Consider the following 21,658-nt stretch of genomic DNA (forward strand, 5'->3'; position numbering starts at 1 on the left):
TACAGATGCCCAGTTGCCTTTTATTCCGGGAGAAATGACTGGGCAAGAGAATTTTGTGAAAGCACGGAATTGTAGCCTCTTCTAAAAGATGTCAGAGGACACCAACAACAACAAAAAGCCAGACATGTACAAAGTCCTGAGTTCAATCCCTGACAGTGCATAAATCAGTCAGTCATGTTCCACCATTCCTGTCATCTCAGCACTCAGGAGGTCAAGGTCACCCTGGACTTAGTGAGTAAGCTAGGTCAAAAAAAAAAAAAGAAAGAAAGAAAGAAAGAAAAAGAAAAAAGGAATACTATAGCCAAGTGGTGGTGTTGCACACCTTTTATCCCAGCACTTGGGAGGCAGAGGCAGAAGGATTTCTGAGTTCGAGTGGAGCATGGTCTATAGAATACCCAAGGCTACACAAAAGAAATGATGTCTCAAAGGAAAAAAAAAAAAAACTTAGATATCATTCCTAGTCCCAGCTGTGTTCACATCTAAAGCCCATGAGATCAACTTACCTGCCATTCTTGTTCGTGTAAGTTGCTAAATATCCATGGTCCTGCCAGGTGTGCACTGACTCTGTCATCCCCTGCTCCTGAAAAATGGACTGAAGGCCTTTCAGAATGGCCTCACCATCAGCTGGAAGACAGGAAATAAGGGAAGGCGATTAGGAAAAAGACATGCAAAAGCAAAGCTAAGGCCTGAGGTGTAGAGCTTAATAGTACAACACTTGCCTCTAAATGGTTTGGAGCCCTAGTAACCATAAAACATTAAAGTTAAAAAATAAAAAAGCTAATGTGGCACAATTTGATGACTGAAATGTATAGAAACATCTAAATATCCTCCATCCTGTACAGAAAAGCTAAAAGAACACCTGACTACCCAATAAGAACACAAGAACTGACCACAAATAGGTATGGCAAAGATACAGAACAATAACCATTCAACAAAACCAGAAATTTCCAACGGATACGATTGCATTTTAGTTTAAACAAATTAGAGAACACAGTCCTAGCAAGGGGATGTATACAGATTATTGATGAGTCTCAGTAATAACTTGGGAATTTTCATTTTATTGTTTAAATATTTACAATAGGAAACTGATATGTAGATGAAAAATAAAAATTAAAAATTACACTGAGTGACATACTTGAAAACAGCAAAAACTGAACCACAGCAAGAACTACTGGGTTGTATTTCCTCCTCGACTCTCCATCCTGCCCCACCTCACAACTTGGCCCTCAAAGTAAAGCTTAAAGTCAGTTAGCTGGTCACGTATGGTAGCTCTGGAGGCTAAGACAGGATGCTCTGCCAAAAGATCATGCCAGCCTGGGCTACACTGTAAGTTCCAGGCCAGCCTTGGCTACAGAGCAAAGCCCTGTCTCAATGGAACAAATCAGCATTCATTAACCTCCAACAGGCTCAGGCAAAGTCAGAATCTTCAAGAACATGGCAATTACTTAAAGAGCAAAATTCAGTTTATCCTTCTGCAATAAGCCATTTTCTTTTATACACCTTCAAAACAAAAACCATGTGGTCTAGCCAAGGAAGCCTGCATAATGGCTTCCATACTTAATAAGGAAGCTTCTGTTATTCTGGGGGGTTCCCTTCCTGCTCTGTCACCTGGGGCTGGAGAGATGGCTCAGCAGTTAAGAGCGCTGACTGCTCTTCCTAAGGTCCTGAGTTCAAATCCCAGCAACCACATGGTGGCTCACAACCATCTGTAATGAGATCTGATGCCCTCTTCTGGAGTGTCTGAGGACAGCTACAGTGCACTTACATATAATAAATAAATACATCTTAAAAAAAAAAGAAGAACAACAACAACAACAACAACCAATACTGCAGACTGGCTCCTCATGAAGGAACAAAAGAAAAAAAGAAAAGAAATGGGCCTTTCCTTGGAAACGTCTTTGCAAATATAATTCAATTACATATCACTAGGTAAGAGCATCTAGACTAACTGGGCCTTAAACCCAGTAACAGGTGTCCCTTTTAAGAGACAAATGACACTGGGAGAAAGAAGGGCGAAGTAACCTGAAAGCCAAACTGCAAAACCTGATGTCACCTCAAAGATAAAGCTTCACAACAGAGAGAAAAGAAAGGCACAGGTTCCACCCCACCCACCCATCCCAACATAGCAGCTTGGAATACAAGCAGCAGCTCACTAAATCAATGAATTCTCTTCCCGGCAAAACCATGCCCATTGGCAATCCCATTTGACAAGAAATAATCCAGCTTGCTTTGCTCTTCTGAAATTGGTTTTCCGAGAGTACAACAGAAGGCCTGAATTGCATCTCCAGAACTACGGCATTTAAGACCTCCCAGAAAAGTACTTCTGGGGGCTTCAGAGATGGATCAGTGGTTAAAAGCACTGGCTGCTCTTCTAGAGGAGCGGAATTCAATTCCCAGTACCCACGTGGTGGCTCCCAACCATCTGTCCATCCAGCTCCAGGTGGGAACTGATACCTCTTCTGGCCTCTGCAGGCACCATGATGCAGTTATGGCACCATGATGCATGCACCATGATGCAGTTATGCAGGCAAAGCACCCACACACAGTAAAAAGAAATAAAAAGGAAAAACAAGTCTTTTATTTGTAAACTTGGTCACATGAACTAAAGCTGTCAAATTCGGTTTGTACTTGGCACTGCAGCCTGATGGAAGTCCACTGTGCAGGTGGCAGAGCTTCTGTTATTCCTTATTAAATATGGAAGCCACGGTGTCATTATGCAGGCTTCCTTGGCTACACCACATGGTTTTTGTTTTGAAGGTGTATAAAAGAAATAATCATTCCTGGTAAATGGCCTTAAGGTTGTGTTCTTGCTGGCATGCTATAAAAGAACACAAATGAAGGGGAAAATCCAGCATTATCTTGGATGTGATGGGCCAGGAACCTGGCCTGGGGAGCAAGTATAAACTCAGTTACCTAGGCCAAGGAAATGGGATGCCTTAGATCTAATATAATATCCTAGATTGCCGGCCAAGCGCAGCATGGTGGCCATCCCTTTTTCTCAATGGCATAATTAGCAGAAAGGTACCATATGGACTAAAAACAGCCCTCTGGCCAGTTTCAAGATAAATGCCAAAGGTTAAAAAAGGAATCCAATTTGAAATGTTACTAGTGTCTACACTATGGGCATAGCCTCTAATTCAGTAAAACCAGGCAGATCAGAATGAATTTCTGACAGGCCAATTCTTTACTTGTTCACATGTCCAGTGTTTCTGTGGCTCCTGATTCCTGTGAGTGTGCCTGTCTGTAGGGGGCTATTGGGATCATTCCATTTGCTTTACTGCCCACTTCACACTCAGTTTCTTCCTGATCTGGGGCCTCTCATGTTATCCATGGCCCAAAAGACTCCAGGGGGTGGAGGGTGGCTAAATGAGCCCTCTGGTATTTCTTAAAAAAAAAAAAAAAAAAAAAAACAGGATTTAAGGGGAAAACTAAAAGCCAGAGCTCTAAGCTCCAGTTCACTTAAAGTTGTGTGGTGGCTTACTTGTTGTCATTTCAGGCGCTTAATAGATGCTGTGCAGATATGTTTAGATAGAATTTGGCTAAATTCACAATTCTCATTACTCTATCTATGCATAGTTTCTAAGCCATCTAGATAAGTAGTGTTCAATCCTAAATGTACATTATAATCACCTGGAGAGTTATTAAAATTTCCAATGCCATTTGTTTGTGGCCCTGAGTTCTAACCCTAGTACTAAGAAATAACGAACCTCCACCCTGCATTTTACATACTAGATACAGTCAAGTTCAAAAAGTTATAGAATATACTCAGGATGTGGATTTGATTAAAACGTATTGTTTACACATTTTGCAGCCCCATAGGATGAACAACAATATGAACTAACCAGTACCCCCAGAGTTCCCAGGGACTAAACCACCAGCCAAAGAATACACATGGAGGGACCCATGGCTCCAGCTGCATATGTAGCAGAGGATGGCCTTGTGGGGTTATCAATGAGAGGAGAGGTCCTTGGTCCTGTGAAGGCTTGATGCTCCAGTGTAGGGGAATGCCAGGACAGGGAAGCAGGAGTATGTGGGTTAGTGAGCAGGGGGAAGAGGGTGGGATAGGGGAATCTTCAGAGGGGAAACGAGGAAAGGGGATAACATTTGAAATGTAATTAAAAAATAAAATAAAAGCCAGGCGTGGTGGCACATGCCTTTTAATCCCAGCACTTGGGAGGCAGAAGCAGGCGGATTTCTGAGTTCAAGGCCAGCCTGGTCTACAAAGTGAATTCCAGGACAGCCAGGGCTATACAGAGAAACCCTGTCTCGAAAAACCAAATAAATAAATAAATAAATAGATGTACTTTGAAGTAGACAAAGTAATCCAACATAGACCAGTAAAGTGCTACTTGGCAGTTCATAGAAAACGCATTACTGGGAATGGGTTAAGAGGTGCTGCTCTTACAGAAGACCCAGGTTCAACTCCCAGCTCTGACATAACCATTTGTATGTAACTAACCCCAATTCCAGGGGATCTGATAGCCTCTTCTAGCCTATATGTACCCTGAATGTACATGTGCACAGACATATGTACAGGCAAACATTTATACACATAAAAGCAACTTAAAAATAAAATGTTAGCCAGACGTGGTGGCGCACGCCTTTAATTCCAAGCACTCAGAAGGCAGAGGCAGGCAGATTTCTTAGTTCGAGGCCAGCCTGGTCTACAAAGTGAGTTCCAAGACAGCCAGGGCTATACAGAGAAACCCTGTCTCGAAAAAACTAAAAATAAATAAATAAATAAATAAATAAATAAATAAATGAATGAATGTTAACAAAAAATAAAAAGAAAAGAAAATTCATTACAATGGCTGGGCAAGAAAGTTGGGATATTATATATATATAACCCCTGAATCATGACTAAGAAGCTTTCAAAGGCTCCAAAACAGTGACCGTTCCCAGGGTCCTTTGTCTAATGAACAATGCAATGCCCCATTTCCAAGCTGCTACCTGCTTTCCTTACTTAACAATAACTTACAATGAATCTCATGGTCCACATATAACACCACTACCAAAAAAGAAGAAAAGGAAGGAGGAGGAGAAGGGAGGGAGAGAGAGAGGGAAGAGGGAGGCAGAGGAAGGAAGGAAGGAGGAAAAGGGCACAATAGAAATGGAGGAGAGAAAAGGAATAGAGAGGCCTAAATGCCTATATGTCAGGCTGGGGAGTGAGCTCAGTTATATAGTTGCCTGCTATCTAAGAATGGGTACAATCCCCAGAACCCATATTTAAAAATAAAAGTTGGGCACAGAGGGACACACTTATAATGCCAGTTCTGGAGAGGTAAAGGCTGAACCAGCCAGATACCTGGGGCTCACTAGCCAACCAGCCTAACACGAATCAGTGGGAGATTCTGCTTCAGAAAGAAGGGGAGACAGGACCTGAGGAATGACATAAAAGGGTAACCACTGGCTCTCACACATACATGTATGTATACACTCTTCGGAGGTGAGGAGGGGCTGTCATCTCTCCGTGCCTCATTTTCTACCAGGGATCCATTTACAGGACTCTCTTTGAGAACCTCCTCCTCTGACCCTCGCTCCAGATGCCTGAAGGCCAAACCTATCTACGCTACTGGACTCCACCTCCTAGGCAACTGTTCACACAGTTCCAATCTGAAATCACAATCAGGCTCATGACGTTTCTTCTCTTACATAGGATGAGGCTCTGTAATCTCTAAATCTAGAATTCAAATTCCTCCAAAATGGGACAGTTTTTGAGCACTGACAAGCAATGTTTCAGCATTTGACCTTAGGTGACAGGACAAACATTAAGTGTACTCAAAATGTTTTGTAAAATTATACTACTAAATTCATGCTGTATATATACTATATGTAACACACAAATAAGTAAATAGCTATAGGACCATATGTAAATGCTGTATTTAAACTTGTAATCCATTAGCAAATATGTAAATTAAAATAAAGAATATTTCCTGTATAATCTGAAACACTTCCTAATCCTAACCTTTTCCTACAAACCACAGAGCCTCTGCCCCAGGCAAACTCCCAGGCTGGGAAACCTCATTTAAAGACCTAACTTCCTCAACCATAAGAAAGGTCAGCTGCTTGTGCTGCTGTGGGGTAAGCAACAGGTTAGCTGGAGACCTTTGAAGCCTAAAGCGACATGCAGACGAAAAGCTTAAGATGATGACAGGAAACGTTACAAATGTTACACTCCTAGTTCTTTTTTACCTTTTAGGGCCCAAATGCTTCTTATCAAACTTGAGTATATTAGATGCTGCCCTAGGGAATTTGAGACTACTAACACTCAGTGGAGAGGAACTTATTCCCCACTTGGGACTTGATGTATGGCTTTCAACTTTTCAAATTCAACGAGTACTCTTCTAGGAAAACTATGACCATGGACACACTGAATGACATGAGAAATTTCTAAAGGTGTAAAACCCCAACTGTGTCTTGTGAACAAATCCCATCTGATGCAGACTCCACAGGCATCTCAGCCAACCATCCTATGGGCAGTCTTAAGTCTCCTCTGTAAGAGGAAGGAATTCAGGCGTGGTATTCCCACAGCATCTGGCTTCTGAAATGGGGGTGTGGGGGGGGAGTGGGGTGGTGACTTTCTATTCTGGTCAAGCATATTTTTTAATTATGAAGCCTGGGAATTTCACACCACATCACTAATGAATACCCCACCAAAACTGCTCTCCAAAAGGAGAGCTCAAACCATTTAAGCTCCATGAGATGGAACTGACCTAGAGTTCTCTGGGAAACCAGCAAGGGTCTTGCTTGCACATGCTCTTGGTCTGTGTGTGTGTGTGTGTGTGTGTGTGTGTCTCAGCTGCATGACAATTAATCACCCCAAACAGGAGCAGATATGATTATTTGGTGCAACGTGACTCATAATAGCAAAAAAGCAGAAATGACTCCAAGTTATAAGTAGACGACAAGCAAGTGTGCTATGTCCATACTGTGGGCTGTTACTCAGTGATAAGTGAAACAAAGTACAGATACATGCTACATTCATCACAGATGGATCTCAAAAATATACTAAAACAATTCTATTTATACAGTGTGGTTCATTCAAAAAACCAGAGAAGTTTATTAGTAACTACCAGAGCCTCGGAGGAATGAATGGTAATGGAGGAACTGGGATGATGACTAAGGAGTAACTGGTTTCTCTCTGAGGCAATGGAAATGTTCTAAAACTGATCGTGGTGATGGTCATAGAACTCTGTGAATATTATATTAAAAACTATCATATAGCCAGGGAGCCATATATCAAGTTACAAGTGGAGATTTAATGGGAGCAAAGAAACCTGACCCCAGCAATTCCAACAGGCTAAGCTTGGCCTACAAGGCCTTACTGTTCTAATAATCTAGGGTAACTAACTGCAGGCTTACGTCAATGGCTCTTCCTAGCCTTAAAGGGGCATGGATAGGTTAGGTAGACAGATAACTCCTTAGTGATTACCATGCCTCAGCAGAATCGAGCAGGAATCTCACCTAAAGGAAAAAAGACAGGACACGAAATAAAAACAGTGGTGCTAGGATTTCATCTTGTTTTTAGTTATATTGTGGGTCCATGTGAAGACTAAATACCATGAAGAATACACAGTTTCTATACTGGAAAGATAGCTAAGTGGTTAAAGTCATTTGCTGATTCTCTTCCTGAAGACCTGGATTTAGTTTCCAGCACACACATCAAGCAGCTTACCTATATAATTCTAGCTCCAAGGGATTCCTGTGCCTCCTTCTGGCCTCCTTGGACACCCAAACACGCAGCCACATACATATGCAGGAATATTAAAAATTAAAACCTTTTAAAAATACACTTCGTGGTTATCTGTTACAATCTGATTCATAACTTAAGAGGTCTGTCATAGTAAACCCAAAGAAATGAGCTCAGCCTTCCTATTTCTGTTTATTCAGAGATAACCAAGGCAAGACCTACAAAGTCCCTCTAACACAAATCCCTATTAGACTCAGGCACAGCTACAAGACACCAACCAGGTAAAGAGGCTGCCTACAGGGTAGGTAATGTTCTGTCCTATCCCTTCTCTTCATCCAACAATAAATGGCAGTTTGCCAAGTTCTGGGGACAGTGTGAGGGGACCACGAGGCTGTTCCTCTGCAACTGTCCTGCTGTCAACGCTCCTGCAGCCACAGTCTTAGGCTACCGTTTAATCAGAGAGGAGATATATGACTATAAAATGCAAACCAGGACAATGAGTTCAGCAATTTTAGGTCAGGCTTACTTCAGATCATGTTTTCTTATGTTCATAAAGAAGAACACAACCAAGAAAAATAAACTTCAGAAAGAAAAAAAGGAAGAAAAAAAAAAGACCAACTGAAGCTAGATTAATAGCCATACAACACCAACACAGAAGTAACACCCAGACTTCTTTCAAGCAAGCACACATTAAGGAAGGCCAGATGGAAATGTTTAAGTACCAGTCACAAAGACCATTTCTTAAAATTCACAGCATATCAAGTTATAACTTAACAGAAATGTGCTGCTGCTAATTTCCCTGCCCTGCTGTCTCATTCCCATTTCAACAGAAAACAGTTTCAGGGACATTTCCCAGGACACATGGGGCCAGCTGCTGTTACCTTCCCATAATATACCTACCCTAGAAGGTAAGAAATATGATTTAGCATACAATTCTAAGGCCTCTTTGGGTTGGAAACAAAATGCTAATCAAAATTTATACCACCACTTTCCTGGTAAGGCCATTTTCTTCTTAAAACTGGGAGTCTAAAAAATGAGACAAGCCCAGGTCTCAATTCACTCTCACAGCCTATGCTCATCTGGAGAGCAAACCTCACTCTTCTTTCTAATCTAACCTATGGGAGAATTTACCCAAGAAAGAGAAATAAAGCACGGCAGCCAGGTTAAGGTGGCTTAGTGAGAGGAGGTGCTTACTGCCAAGCCAGATGAGCCTGGGTTTGATAGCCAGGCCCCACATGTTGGAGGAGAACTCCTGCAGGTTGTCTTCTGACACTGTGTGCCAGTCCCATGAAACTGGAGCCACAGCACCAGTATGCATGAACATCATACCACACACACACACGTTTAAGAATGTAAAAATTATTTTTTATTTTAAATAAATTTGAGATTATAATTATGCCATTTCCCTCTTCCCCTTCCTTTCCCTAAGCCTCCACCCATGAACTCCCCCATCTTGTCCATGGCTCTCTTGTAAATTTGTGGCCTCTTTCCTTATTTGTTACATCCTACAGACACAAACACACACTCCTAACTAAATACAACCTGCTCAATCTGTAAGATGTTATTTGTATGGATGCTTTCAGGGCTGACCACTTGGTACTGGATAACCAATTGGGGTGCTCTTCCCTGGACTAAACTATTTCCCTGCTCTAGGGATTCCTTAGTTGTGCATAGTTCCTTGTCTAGCGTTAAAGCCTCTGAGCTTTTATTTCCCATCCATATTAGCACACCTATGGTGTCATCTTTGAAAGGTTTTAATTTTTAAAAAGCATGGAAGTGGTGGTTTTAGTTCCCAGCAACCATGTGACAGCTACAAGCTATAACTTCAGTTCCAGAGTGTGGAGAGCTCTTGGGGCCACTTTGAGAAATTTGGCAGGAATTTGATGTTGGGCTAGGACAGGGAAATAGGCTCAGGTAAGAATCTGACCTTAAACTAGTACAAGGAAGTAGACTCACGATCTTGATCATCTTGATCCCTGAATACCACCGTACTTTGTACTTTGTTTATTGCATTGTTTGTTCCATGACCTAAAACTGACCTTATTCTTTGCATGTACTTAGAATAATGGTATAAAAGCAAACTGGGAAAAAAAAATAAACCTGCTTCTGCTTCAGAACTGGCTGGGGTCATGCTACAGTGTTGTCTAATCATCTTTTTCTTTTTAATTCTTACTCCCTCCCTGGAGAACCTGTTGACTGACTGACTGTCACCAGATGATCAAACGCCCTCACCTAGCCTCTGAGAATCTGAGAGCACTCAAACATACATTGCAGATATAAAATGCATGCAAAACAACCATATGCATAAAAAATAAGTGAACTTTTTTTTTAAAAAAAAGAGCATACGAATAGAGATTTTGGTAAAGCCTGCCATTCATTTTGTGGTAAGATAAATGCCATTAGTTGGTATGAATTTTTAGAGCAGTGATTTTTTAAAAGACTTACTTATTATTATATGTAAGTACACTGTAGCTGTCTTCAGACACTCCAGAAGAGGGAGTCAGATCTTGTTACAGATGGTTGTAAGCCACCATGTGGTTGCTGGGATTTGAACTCTGGACCTTCGGAAGAGCAGTCAGGTGCTCTTACCCACTGAGCCATCTCACCAGCCCCCTAGAGCAGTGATTTTTAACCTTCTTGATGGTGAAACCCTTTAGTGCAGTTCTTCATGCTATGGTGACCCTCCCCAACTATAAAATTTTGCTGCAACTTTATAACTATAACTTTGCTAATGTCATAAATCATGTTAATACCTGATATGCAACCCCTGTGAAGGTTTGTTGGATTCCCCACAGAGGGGTCATGACCCACATGCTGAGAACCACTGGCTTAGGGGTAAAGGTGGCTTGCTGCCAAGCTTGATAATTGGAGTTGTTCTCAGAATCCACAAGGTAAAAGACAATAGATGCCCTGGAGGGATCATCTGACCTTGATATACATACATGCTACACATGCCAAGCTACACATGGCAAGACACGGTGCTGCCCCCAATACATAAAAATGAATGCAATGTGTTTTACAGCCCACCTGCTTATGACTGAATCCTGGATCTATCACTACCTGTTTTACCTCATTAAAGCTGTTAACCTCAGAGGTGTGCCTTGATGATCAGCCTCTAGTTCATTGCTGGGTTTGCTGGCAGTGGTAAAAATAGGTATGCCTTGCTCCCCTTAAAGGAAGTGATTCAGTCTTTGCTGTTGTATAGTCTTTGTAGATGCCCTTTAATGAGTTGAGGAAGTTAGCTTAAATTCTCTACCCTTTTATCTTGAATAGGTGTAAAATTTTATCGAATTACTTTTTCTGTCCTCATTCATTATGACAGTGTGAAGTTTTCTTTGGCCTATCAATATAGTGGATCAGATTTCTTTTTTTCTTATAGTTTTTAATTATTGAAACATTCTTATATACCTAGATGAAGTTATTATTACTTGGTCTTTAAGTAATTGTTTTCTAAATTGCTGAATATTATTTGTTAAGGATTTGTCTACCAGTTTTAGAATATCATTGCTTTTGGTATTAGAATACTGCTGGCTTCGTAAATTTGGGAGACCTTCTCTTCTCTGCTATCTTCAAGAAGAGAATATGACAACTGTTAGTTTTCTTTGAATGTCTGTTAGAACTCTTTAGTGAAATCTTGTAGCTTCAAGATTTCTTGGGCATTCTTAAAAAAATAGTTTTAGATTACATATGTACCTAGGTGTTTATTTATGTTATCTGGGAACTGTTGCCTACTCTGTGAGTCCTCGGGAACGGAAGATGAAGATTCAGGCTTGGTGGCAAGTGGCTTTACCTGCTGAGCTATCTCATCTACCCTTGGAGTTTTCACACTACAAATTGTTCTTTAGTTGTACAATTGTTAAGATATTGCCCTTTTCATACTGAGCAAACTCTGACAGTGTTGCTGAAATGTGCTCATTTCTTCTGTAAGCTGTCAAATGTGTGTCTGGATCAGGTTGTTCATAGTATTTCCCTATTGTTCTAGTGCCTGTGGGGTCTGTAATGTTTTTCTGTTTGTTGGTTAGTTTGTCTGCTTTTACCTAGTACTTTCCCAGTATAGGCTTTCTGACTTTTTTTGTCAGCCTTCTTGGTTTGTCATTTCCCTAATTTACCTTTTTTTTTTTCTTTTGGTTTTCGAGACAGGGTTTCTCTGTGTAGCCCTGGCTGTCCTGGAACTCACTCGGTAGACCAGGCTGACCTAGAACTCAGAAATCCGCCTGCCTCTGCCTCCCAAGTGCTGGGATTAAAGGCATGCACCACCACGCCCAGCTACTTTTTATTTTTTAATGAGACAGCTTTTATTTATTTCCTCTGAGCCTATTGTTTTTTTTTTTTTTTTCTTAAACTGGGAACAAAGACTGGTGATTTAAGACTTTAAAATGGAGACTGTTCCCCTAAATATTCTCTATCATGAGACGGTTTTCACTAGTGGCAAGTGTTACTTCCATATACTCCATAAATGCAGGCATCTTAGGTGACTGATGGTTTTCTACAGCATTTAATTAATAAGTTGCTGACATAAATACAGGAAATTATGCTTGTGTTATTTGAGGCTTAAGTTCTAAACAGTCACTTCTAGAAATTCAGATTGTCAAATTAGAGCTAAATGTCCTTGTTGATCAAGACTTTGGAGCTAGAAAAGATCTTAGACCCAGGGGTCAGCAAATTAAAGTCCTTGGGCCAAATCCTGCTTAGTTGCTCTGCTCTAATCTGACCCTCCAGCTAAGCATTTTTAAAGAGTTGTAAATTGTGGGTAAGTACAGAGACTTGGGCCTGATTTGCCTGCACCACCTGAACATTTTACTTTGTGGATCTTTACAGAAAATGTTTCCATATTCCTCTGCCTTGAGGTCACAGAGAGCCAGTAAGGTTGACTGTTTCTGAGTCATCTGGAAACATTCTGAAGTACAGGTTCTCAGGCCCCTCACATGGCCCTTTTCCCATCTGGAATTTGTCACAGCATATGGCTCTGTTTTTGCTTAGATTATTTTGACTTGTGTCCTTTGTCTTCTCTCTATTATTCTCCCATGGCATTTGTATTTCTCTCGCCTTCTAAACACTTGGAGGTCCACTGTGAAGGACCGCACCCAAATGTGAATTTTGCTAATTGTGCTGTGGTGGAGGCTTCCTGAGGGACAGTTCCAAAAAATAATATTTTTTGCCATCACAAAGTATGTGTGTTTGAACTGTTAGATCTCTTTGAATGCTATTTCACTGTTGATTCACAGGCTGGCACATATACTCAGACAGAAATCTTTGAATTGTTCATGGAAATACAAATAGCAATATTAAGGACCTGACTTGTAAGGGATTCTGTCCACTTAAAAGTTTAGTCAGTCCAGAGGCCAGGGTGTCAGCCCAGCATGTGGGAGGCAGAGGCAGGCTGATTTCTTTGAGTTCAAGGCTAGTTTGGTCTACATAGAGCTCCAGGCCAGCCAAAGCAGCATAGTGAGATCTTGTCAATACTGTTTCTCCTCTCCCTCCTCCTAATGGTAAAAGTAATTAATAATAGTAGTAGAATTAATAATGTTAATGAATAGAAGCTAGATTGTCATGATGAAAAAGTGGCAGTCTTTTATTTCTTCTCTTGTGGTACTGAACCATGCCATCCATGGATGCTGTATAAGTGCTATGTCACTTGCTGTCCCCAACTGGTTTTTTTTTGGGGGGGGGATGCTTTTTTAACACAAGTTAATCCTCATGCCTTAGCTTCCTAAAATCCTGGGATTACAGGTGCTCACCAGCAAGCCGGGCCACCCTGCACTTTTCTCTTGTGCCCCCTTCTGGGTGAAGCTAAAGAGAATGATTACTCCTCTCCTATCCCTTGAGCCCGCCTGAGCTGTGGCCTAATTATCTGTCATGAGGACATGAGGGGAAGTGGTGACAGAGGACCTCTATTCCTCCCAAAGAAGATACCAATGTTGTCATAAACACAAGGGAGTGGCTACTTGACTTGGGCTAGATCTTTTTGTTCTTTTCTGCTTTCATTCTTTTCATAGCTGTAACCACAGTTTACTCTTCTTCTGAATGCATGCTGCTGAAACTGATGTATCACAGGATGACTTAAGATCTTTGAGTCCTTCCTAGATATGTCATATTGTTTTCTCAGTGTCAAATACAGCGCTTCTCAATCTGTGGATCAGATCCCCTTTGAGGGTCAAATGACCCTTTCACATGGGGTCAGTCACCTAAGACCATCTGAAAACACAGATATTGAGATATCACATTATGATAACATGTGATAACATGATTTATAGCAGTAACAAAATTGCAGTTATGAAGTAACAATGAAAAAAACTTTATGGTCAGAGGTCACCCCAATATGAGAAATTGTATTAAAGGGTCACCACCACATTAAGAAGACTGAGAGTCTCTAGGTGGCCTAGGCCAGCCTGGTCTATGTAGTGAATTCTAGAAGAGCCAGGACTATACAGTGAGGCACTGTCTCAAAAAACAAAGGAAAAAAAAAGATAAATCTACAGAAAACTACTTTAGTAATTTCTTTTTCTGTAGCCTCTTCAAGCCAGAATCTTTATTCAAAGAAAAGCAGATCACAGAACATGTTAGCTTTTTTTTACATTTGTTTGTGAGTAGGATGCCTTGTCCATGCCAGAGGACAATTTGAGGGAGCTAATTCTCTCCTATTATGTGGGTTCCAAGGATTGTACCAGCTGAGCCATCTCACCAACTCAGTTATTTTGTTAAAAGTCTCACCTTACCATATTTTTATACCTCATACCAAAAGGAGTTAATAGCAAGCTTTCTTCTAACACCAAAACCACCAAAGCTTCAGACTAGACAAAGCAGACCTAGAAACGGCAGACATTTTTACAGGAAGGCCTATGATCTTCCTTGCCAACACCTCAAAACCAAAACTGAGGCACTTAAGCTTCAGTATGATATTTTCAAAGCTTCAACATTAAGTGCCATTATAAAACATGCCACTTTATAAAACATAGCTTCCCAAAGGCTGATCCAAGGCATCAGTCCTGAAAATAGTTTTTAACAGTTTCTTTTTAATTTTTTATTAAACTACATTTCAGAAACCTTTATATTCAACTCTATTTTCTAAGGCCAGTAGAAAAGTCTGGAAGGCCTGTGGGCAGGCCCATCACTTAGCCTTGTTTGAACACTAAGACCTGTCTGAACTCCTGGAAGAGAGAGTTTAGTTGTAAGTAAAGCAACACCATGGCCACTGACTGCCCAGTCTTCTCACTAGGGAATTTCCACTCTAGTGTAAAAAATAATCTGCTCATTCCTGGGTTCAACTCACAAACCAACTTATTACACCTCTTTTTGGCCAGAACTTTCCAAATCTCTTGAATAAGCTAAATGTGTATGTTTTTATATCTACCTAAGCACCTTTAATAGCTAGCACACTTCCAAAGTATTTAGTCCTAAAGATTGTAATTAGTGTTAAGTAGTTTATGTCTCACTTGATGATCTTCCAAGCATTTTATTGATGATCCCACCCAACAGCACGATGTGGCTATCATTAATGCCTTTATGGAGAGGAAAGCATTGAGATGCATTTGTTAAACTACACAGCTAAGATTCTCAGTGAATCTAGAAAAGCTATTGCCTCATTTGGGTTTGGGGCTTGATTACTAGTATAGCCTTGTCCTCAATGACTTCTCCAAGACGACACATGACACTATTGTTTTAATGAAATCCAGGCCCATCACACCATAGGGTAGCAGAATTTCTTCCTGAGTGAGTATGGAAATGCCTAGTTGTTAAGGGTTTAAAAGAGCAGTTGTGCATGATTTACATCCTTGGTTTGCAGACTCAAAGTTGACTTTTCTTCACTTTTCAAAAGAAGCAAGCTTGTAATTGAACTACCATGAAATGGTGGGTAGAGCTGCAGGGCTCACCAGCAGTTTTGGGTTACAATTGTAGTGAAATGGTAGATTAAACACCCAGAATAATTACTGACTCCAAAAAGTCAAGTCACTCATAGCCATACTGGACAATTTTTAAACATACAACCACAGGCAATATCTTTTAATGATGCCTTACTTGGCATGAACTTGGGATCCCCCTACCTCAGTATCTCCCATGTCTGCAGATCACAGGTACCACACTCTTGCAAATGTCCAGTAGTTTAATAAATGAATCCTTAGCTACAAGGATTAGTTTAGTGTAGATAGGTTAGGGGGTTGCGATTAAATTAAAGATGGGCATCACTATTCTTTAAGACAGCAAATCCAAAAACAAAAGTACCAAGATCAAAGTTACCAAAGGCCTCAGGGCCTTAGCCTCAACTCCTAAGGAGCTGCCAATTCAAATACAGATTTTAATTGTATGCAGAGGAGATGAGAAGATTCCAAACTGGTAATTCCGCCAATGCAAAATCCAAACTGACTCTATTTTCTCAAAACAAACAAGACAAATTGCCTACCAGTTCTTCGACTGGAAACTCCTTTTCAGTGGCTCATACGGGGCTTTAGTTGACTTGAAAAAGTACCTTTCCTCTATTGAGAGGGGAGGAAGGGGTTGTCAGTGCCTTGGTTCTACGTTTTCAGCAGCAAGTGTACCTCCCAAAGCATTTAAAACAAGAGAAAAGCATCCAATGAAAGCTAATAGAGGTGTCTTGATATAAAGTACAAATTGACTTTACCATGTGCTACCTCCATCAGCTTAAATGGAGATCAGGGCTAGAGAAATGGTTCAGCAGTTAAGAGCACTCACTGACTGCTCTTCCTGAGGCCCTGAGTTCAATTCCCAGCAACCACATGGTGGCTCTCAACCATCTGTAATGGGATCTGATGCCCTCTTCTGGTGTGTCTGAAGACAGCAACAGTGTACTCACATATATAAAATAAATAAAATCTTTTTTTAAAAAGAAAGAAATTGAGATCATGTAGAAGCATTTTGCCTTTTTAAAAATGTTTCATACAATACACTTTGATCAAAATTTTAATTGTAAGCCCACAAAATAAATTCCCAGCAACAGGGTTATTATGGCTGAAGTCATTTTTTGTTGTTGTTGTTTTGTTTTTCGAGACAGGGTTTCTCTGTGTAGCCCTGGCTGTCCTGGAACTCACTCTGTAGACCAGGCTGGCCTCGAACTCAGAGATCTGCCTGCCTCTGCTGGGATCAAAGGCATGCACCACCATCTTGAGAATGATCAATGCTACAGAAGAATATTCTACAAATCCAGAGGAAAGAGAAGTTGATTTAAATAACAACAAAAAAGTTGCAACAAAGCAAATCAGACAAGTCAAAGAAAGGCAGATTCTAATCATGGCCCTCTTCCAAGCAGTCTACGAATCATTTCAAACACAATTCACTTATGGTAGAAAACCTAGCAAAGTAGAATCAATGTCTTCCTCCAAAGCTGTTTAGTTCTGAGACACCCGGAGCACCAAAGCAAAGTGAAAGGCTGGATGCAGGGATTTCAGTAAAAGCAAGAACTGGATAGGAATTGATCTTCTGGGCTGATAACTGAGTTTATATTCATCCACAAGGTACTGAGGACCCAAGGATGTTTTGTAAATGAGAAAAGGAATCAAATGATCCAGCCTTTCTGCCAATGGAGACAAATGGTGAGACTGTGGCCAAGAAATAGAAGCCTGAAAACAGATGAGCAGTGAATTTTGAGTGCCCTGAGCAGGTGCTCTCACAGAAAGAGTCAAGGACAGGGCAGAGGAGGTTCTTGGGATAAAGTGTGTCAAAGAATTCTGATACAGTTGGAGGGACTGCCTTCTGTTTAGTGTTGGGTTCTTTTATATTATTGCTGTGGCCGTCAACATCATCATCCTGTGCCTTTACAAACACTGGCCAGAAGAGGGAGTCGGATTCCCTAGAGTTGCACTCATAGGCAATTGTAAGCTGCTGGACTCTGAACCTCTGAAAAAGCAGTAAAAACTCTTATTCTTATTCTTGTTGTTGTTGTTGTTGTTAATTTGTTTTGTTTTTCAAAGACAGTGTTTCTCAGTCTCTGAGTAACATTTCTGACTATTCTAAACCTAGCTCTGTAGACCAGGCTGGCCTTGAACCCCAGAGATTCTGTCCCGCGTGCTGGAATCAAGCATCTGAATTAACCCAAAGGAAGATGTTTATGATGGAAATTTAAGAAACACCATTTAAGAAAGTTCATCGTAGGGTAGAACCAAAGCTTTCTTGCCCAGTCATCAGTCCCTCAAGGCTCTAAGGTTAAAGCCAAAAAGGCAGAAATCCTTTGTGGAGGAGAAATGTAAAGGATGAGGTGCTGGTGAATCAGAAAATGGCTAAATATAATCAGGAATGGCTAAAGCTTGACAATTTATTTTAGCTACTGGAGTCACACAAAGAAGGCACGGCTCCACCAGAAAGTAGTTCACCCAGGCAAATTAGGAGAGCCACAAATTTACATAGGCTCAACAGGAAGTAATCGCCAAGCACTAAACAACCAGCACCTTGGGGGAAGGTGGAGCCTTCCGTAACAATTTGCATGCAAAATAGATGTTTCCAGGAAGGACCTGAGGAGTTTTGCTTATCATACTAATAATTGAAATGCCTTTAGCCAGAATTTAGGGCAATTACCGGTGTGGGCACTACTGAAATTTGTGGGCTCTAGTAGGCCTTTTTAGGTATCTTTAACGTGTTTATTAGAGTAGCTATAGCATAGCTACAGTCTTGTTTTATTTAGAGACAGGGTCTCAGGAATGCAAGGCTGAACTCACTATGTAGTAGAAGATGGCTATTAAAGTCTAATCTTCTTGCTCCACCTAGTAAGTGCTGGGATTGCAGGCACGGTGGGAGGAATCAACACAAGACTTGTGTATGCTAGGTAAGCTGAAGTCTCCAAGCCCATTTCTCCAGAAACCACCACATTTCCCTCACACTGTGGGGCATGGAAAAAATACCCCAATAGGCAATCACTACCTTAAAAAGTAAGGGATTTGGCAATTAGGACAGCAGCAAAGGCCTTGCAATCAAATAGGTAATCTCACATAAAGGTTGTCAATCTCAAAGACGATAGGGGAGGCATGAGTCGTCCCATCATTCAGTTTGCAAGAATATCTTGGGTTCAAGGCTCCACTGCACAAGCTCCTCTTCCCTCCCCAAATCTGGAAATCTCAATGGGCCTAATTTATTGATACTTAAAATGTGGACTAGGCCTGCCAAAGGCGCACAAGCATGCTTCAAATGTGTACTTTAAAGCAGAACCTGGACCTGGTAGGGGCACTCCAAGTAAAATAAAGGTGTGGGCGAAGCCACACTCTATTAGCATCTAGGGATTCATTCACTCAGGGGCCAGTAAATCCAACCCAAAGGGCCTTTCAATTTGAATGGGTAAAAATACACCTATATTTTTTTTCACTGAAAATCAGCACGTTCTCCCACTTATGTCGACTACTCACTCCTACCTGTTATAACCAATGAAATCAAATTTTTTATACTTCTACTCCAACAAGCCAGGAGAAAATATCACATCCTACCCTCTACATACCCAGAGCCTTGATTAGGGGCTGGGACCAGAACAAGAGTATGTCCTCTACCAGTCCCCAAGATACTCAGGACTAATTTATCCTTGTTGGGTTTGAGCTGGAAAAAGAAAAAAGGAATCTCATGTTTCCTGAGATCAACACTCCTCAGAATTCAACACTTCACTTATAAGATGACCAAAGATGAGATTTGTTTTAGCAAAAAACAATTTTCTGAGTTCCTTCATCAGGCAGACGGATTAAGTACTCTCTAAGTGGTTAGGTTGCAGGTAGTTTGCCTTGGTAACTAGGTTAGACGGAACTGAAACAATAACATGGCTAAGGAGTTCCAGTTTAATTCCACTAAAATCACAGCATGGAACTGCTCCATTAGGAAGGATTACCAACAAACAGGAGGAGGAGAACATGCATTCAAGCTCCGCAGCCATTTGACTCACCCTTGAGTCACATCCAATACTTCCATGCCAAGAGGAATGCCTTTTGACTCACTATCAACAATTAAATGTTTTTAGAGACCTCACACATGGAGGGTTTTTTTTGTTTTGTTTTGTTTTGTTTTTGTTTTGTTTTTTTTAACCAAGCACCCCTTTTTTGGAAAGGAAGGGAATTTAAAAATCCTTGTGATGTAGTCAAAGCACCCCATTTTTAAAATATGGATGTGGATAATAAGGACATGCCTTAGTCTTCATTTAATGACAGAACACTTTAAGAACTCCAGATCTTACATACATTGACTTATACACAACACCTGAACACAGTGGCTTTTTTTTTCCTAAAAGGTTGTCCACTGTATCATCAAAGTTTTCTTTGAGTGGGTGGGGGCGGGGGATCGAGACAGGGTTTCTCTGTATAGCCCTGGCTGTCCTGGAACTCATTCTGTAGACCAGGCTGGCCTTGAACTCAGAAATCCACCTGCCTCTCATGTGCTGGGATTAAAGGCTTGCACCACCACTGCCCAGCTAAGGCACAAAGTTTTTCTTTGTATCATTAGTGCAATCCTTGAGATAGGATCTCAGTCTATAGTCCAGGTTGGCCTTGAACTCTCCACCCTCTGCCTCCAGGGTATTGGGATTACATGAATGTGCCACCTTGGGTCCAACTCAAAGGTTTCTTGTTTCTTTGTTGTATTAAGGATCCAACCGGGTTGTACTAGATTTAGATATAAAATCCAATTCAGTCTCTGCCTCTGGGTGCTGAGATTAAAGGTCTGCCAATATGACTGGCTTTAATTTTCTTATTTTTAATTAGGAGCAAAGTGTGAGTTAAAACATTAACAGCTAATGCTTGTCTCTTTTGGAGGAGGGGAGGGTCTAAACAGGGTTTCTTTATGCAGCCCTGGCTGCACACCAAGCTGGCCTCAGACTCAAGAAAAGATCCACTTGCCCTCTCTCAAGAGCCTTCCTTCGAGCTTTAAGTGTGTGCTCACCCTTTATTCTCAGTGTTTAAACTAAGCTGAAGGTTTACTCTTCAGTGGAAGGGCTAGAATTTCTCTGACCCCATGCTGAGCTCACTGTCCCTCCAGCCTACTGGAAATGGGATGCTAGAGATAAAATTCACACCTTCCCAGCTGGGAGGCCACAACAGTTGCTTCACATTCCTCCCCCACTAAACTCACGGTGCTAGAACTCCCATTAACCAATCAGCCCTGTAAGCTGCCAAGATAACAGTAGAACCTTTGTGATCCTAACACACTCCTCCAGCTCCACCACCCAAGTACCACCTTATTCTCTCCCAACTGTCTCCCTTGCTTCCATCCTCACCTAAGCAAAGTGGGAAGTGAACGGTGTTACTTTTTTTTAAACTCTATTCCGACCACCCAAGCACACTGGCTTACCTAACAACCCTCTAGTTCACCCGACCACAGTAAATGCCCTGAGTGTGCACTGTCCCTTGCTTCTTGCTTTCTCTCTCTTTTTTTTTCTTCCTCCCCGGAAAAAAAAAAAAGATGAGGTTCCAAAACGTTAGGAGATAAACCCAAAAGGCCACCCACAGAAGAGAATCAATTAGAAGAGGCAGACTGAAATCCAGGTTTTGCTCCAAATCCCCCCGATTTTATTTTTTGTCTTTACATTTATTGATCTTGTGAGCTCCGAGATCTTTTAGGATTGGAAGAAAAAGTACAAAGTGTGAGCTCAGAAGTTCAAAAGCAATTAAGTCGGTGTTAAAAAAAAAAATCCCGACAGAAAAAGCAGAGTGGAATCCACGTGTTCCATTAATAGAGAAACCAGAGAAAAGGGAAGACTGGGGCACCACACTATGTGCGGGATGATCTGGTAAGTGAAAGTCTGCCGCAGTCGCACGTTTAAAGGCCCAATCATTCCCGCCCACTGCGCCCATGCTTGATTCTCTCAAAGAAAAGAAGCCAGCAGTACATCCATCCCTACCCTTCAAAATTCCATCACGCAAAAAAGACTCTCCCAACCATTTCTGCCGAGACCAGGCTCAAATATCTGAGCCTCCAGGATTAGGGGTGATGGTGATGGTGGTGGCTCTAGTTCCCGCGCCCAGATCTCATCCCTCCCCACCCCCAATAATAATA

At 41.3% G+C, this 21,658-nt stretch overlaps 1 protein-coding gene across 2 annotated transcripts in view; it reads right to left on the reverse strand.

The window, feature by feature from the left end:
- Window positions 1-21,658, reverse strand: part of Sms (spermine synthase) — a 48,437-nt gene that overhangs the window by 25,634 nt on the left and 1,145 nt on the right. For both annotated transcript variants that reach the window (NM_009214.4, NM_001359185.1), the window contains exon 2: window positions 504-624. In NM_009214.4, the coding sequence (NP_033240.3) occupies window positions 504-624 (121 nt within the window). The remainder of the gene's footprint in view (window positions 1-503; window positions 625-21,658) is intronic.

The sequence above is a fragment of the Mus musculus genome, chromosome X (assembly GCF_000001635.26).
Source record: "Mus musculus strain C57BL/6J chromosome X, GRCm38.p6 C57BL/6J".
In the NCBI taxonomy this organism is placed as follows: Eukaryota; Metazoa; Chordata; class Mammalia; order Rodentia; family Muridae; genus Mus; species Mus musculus.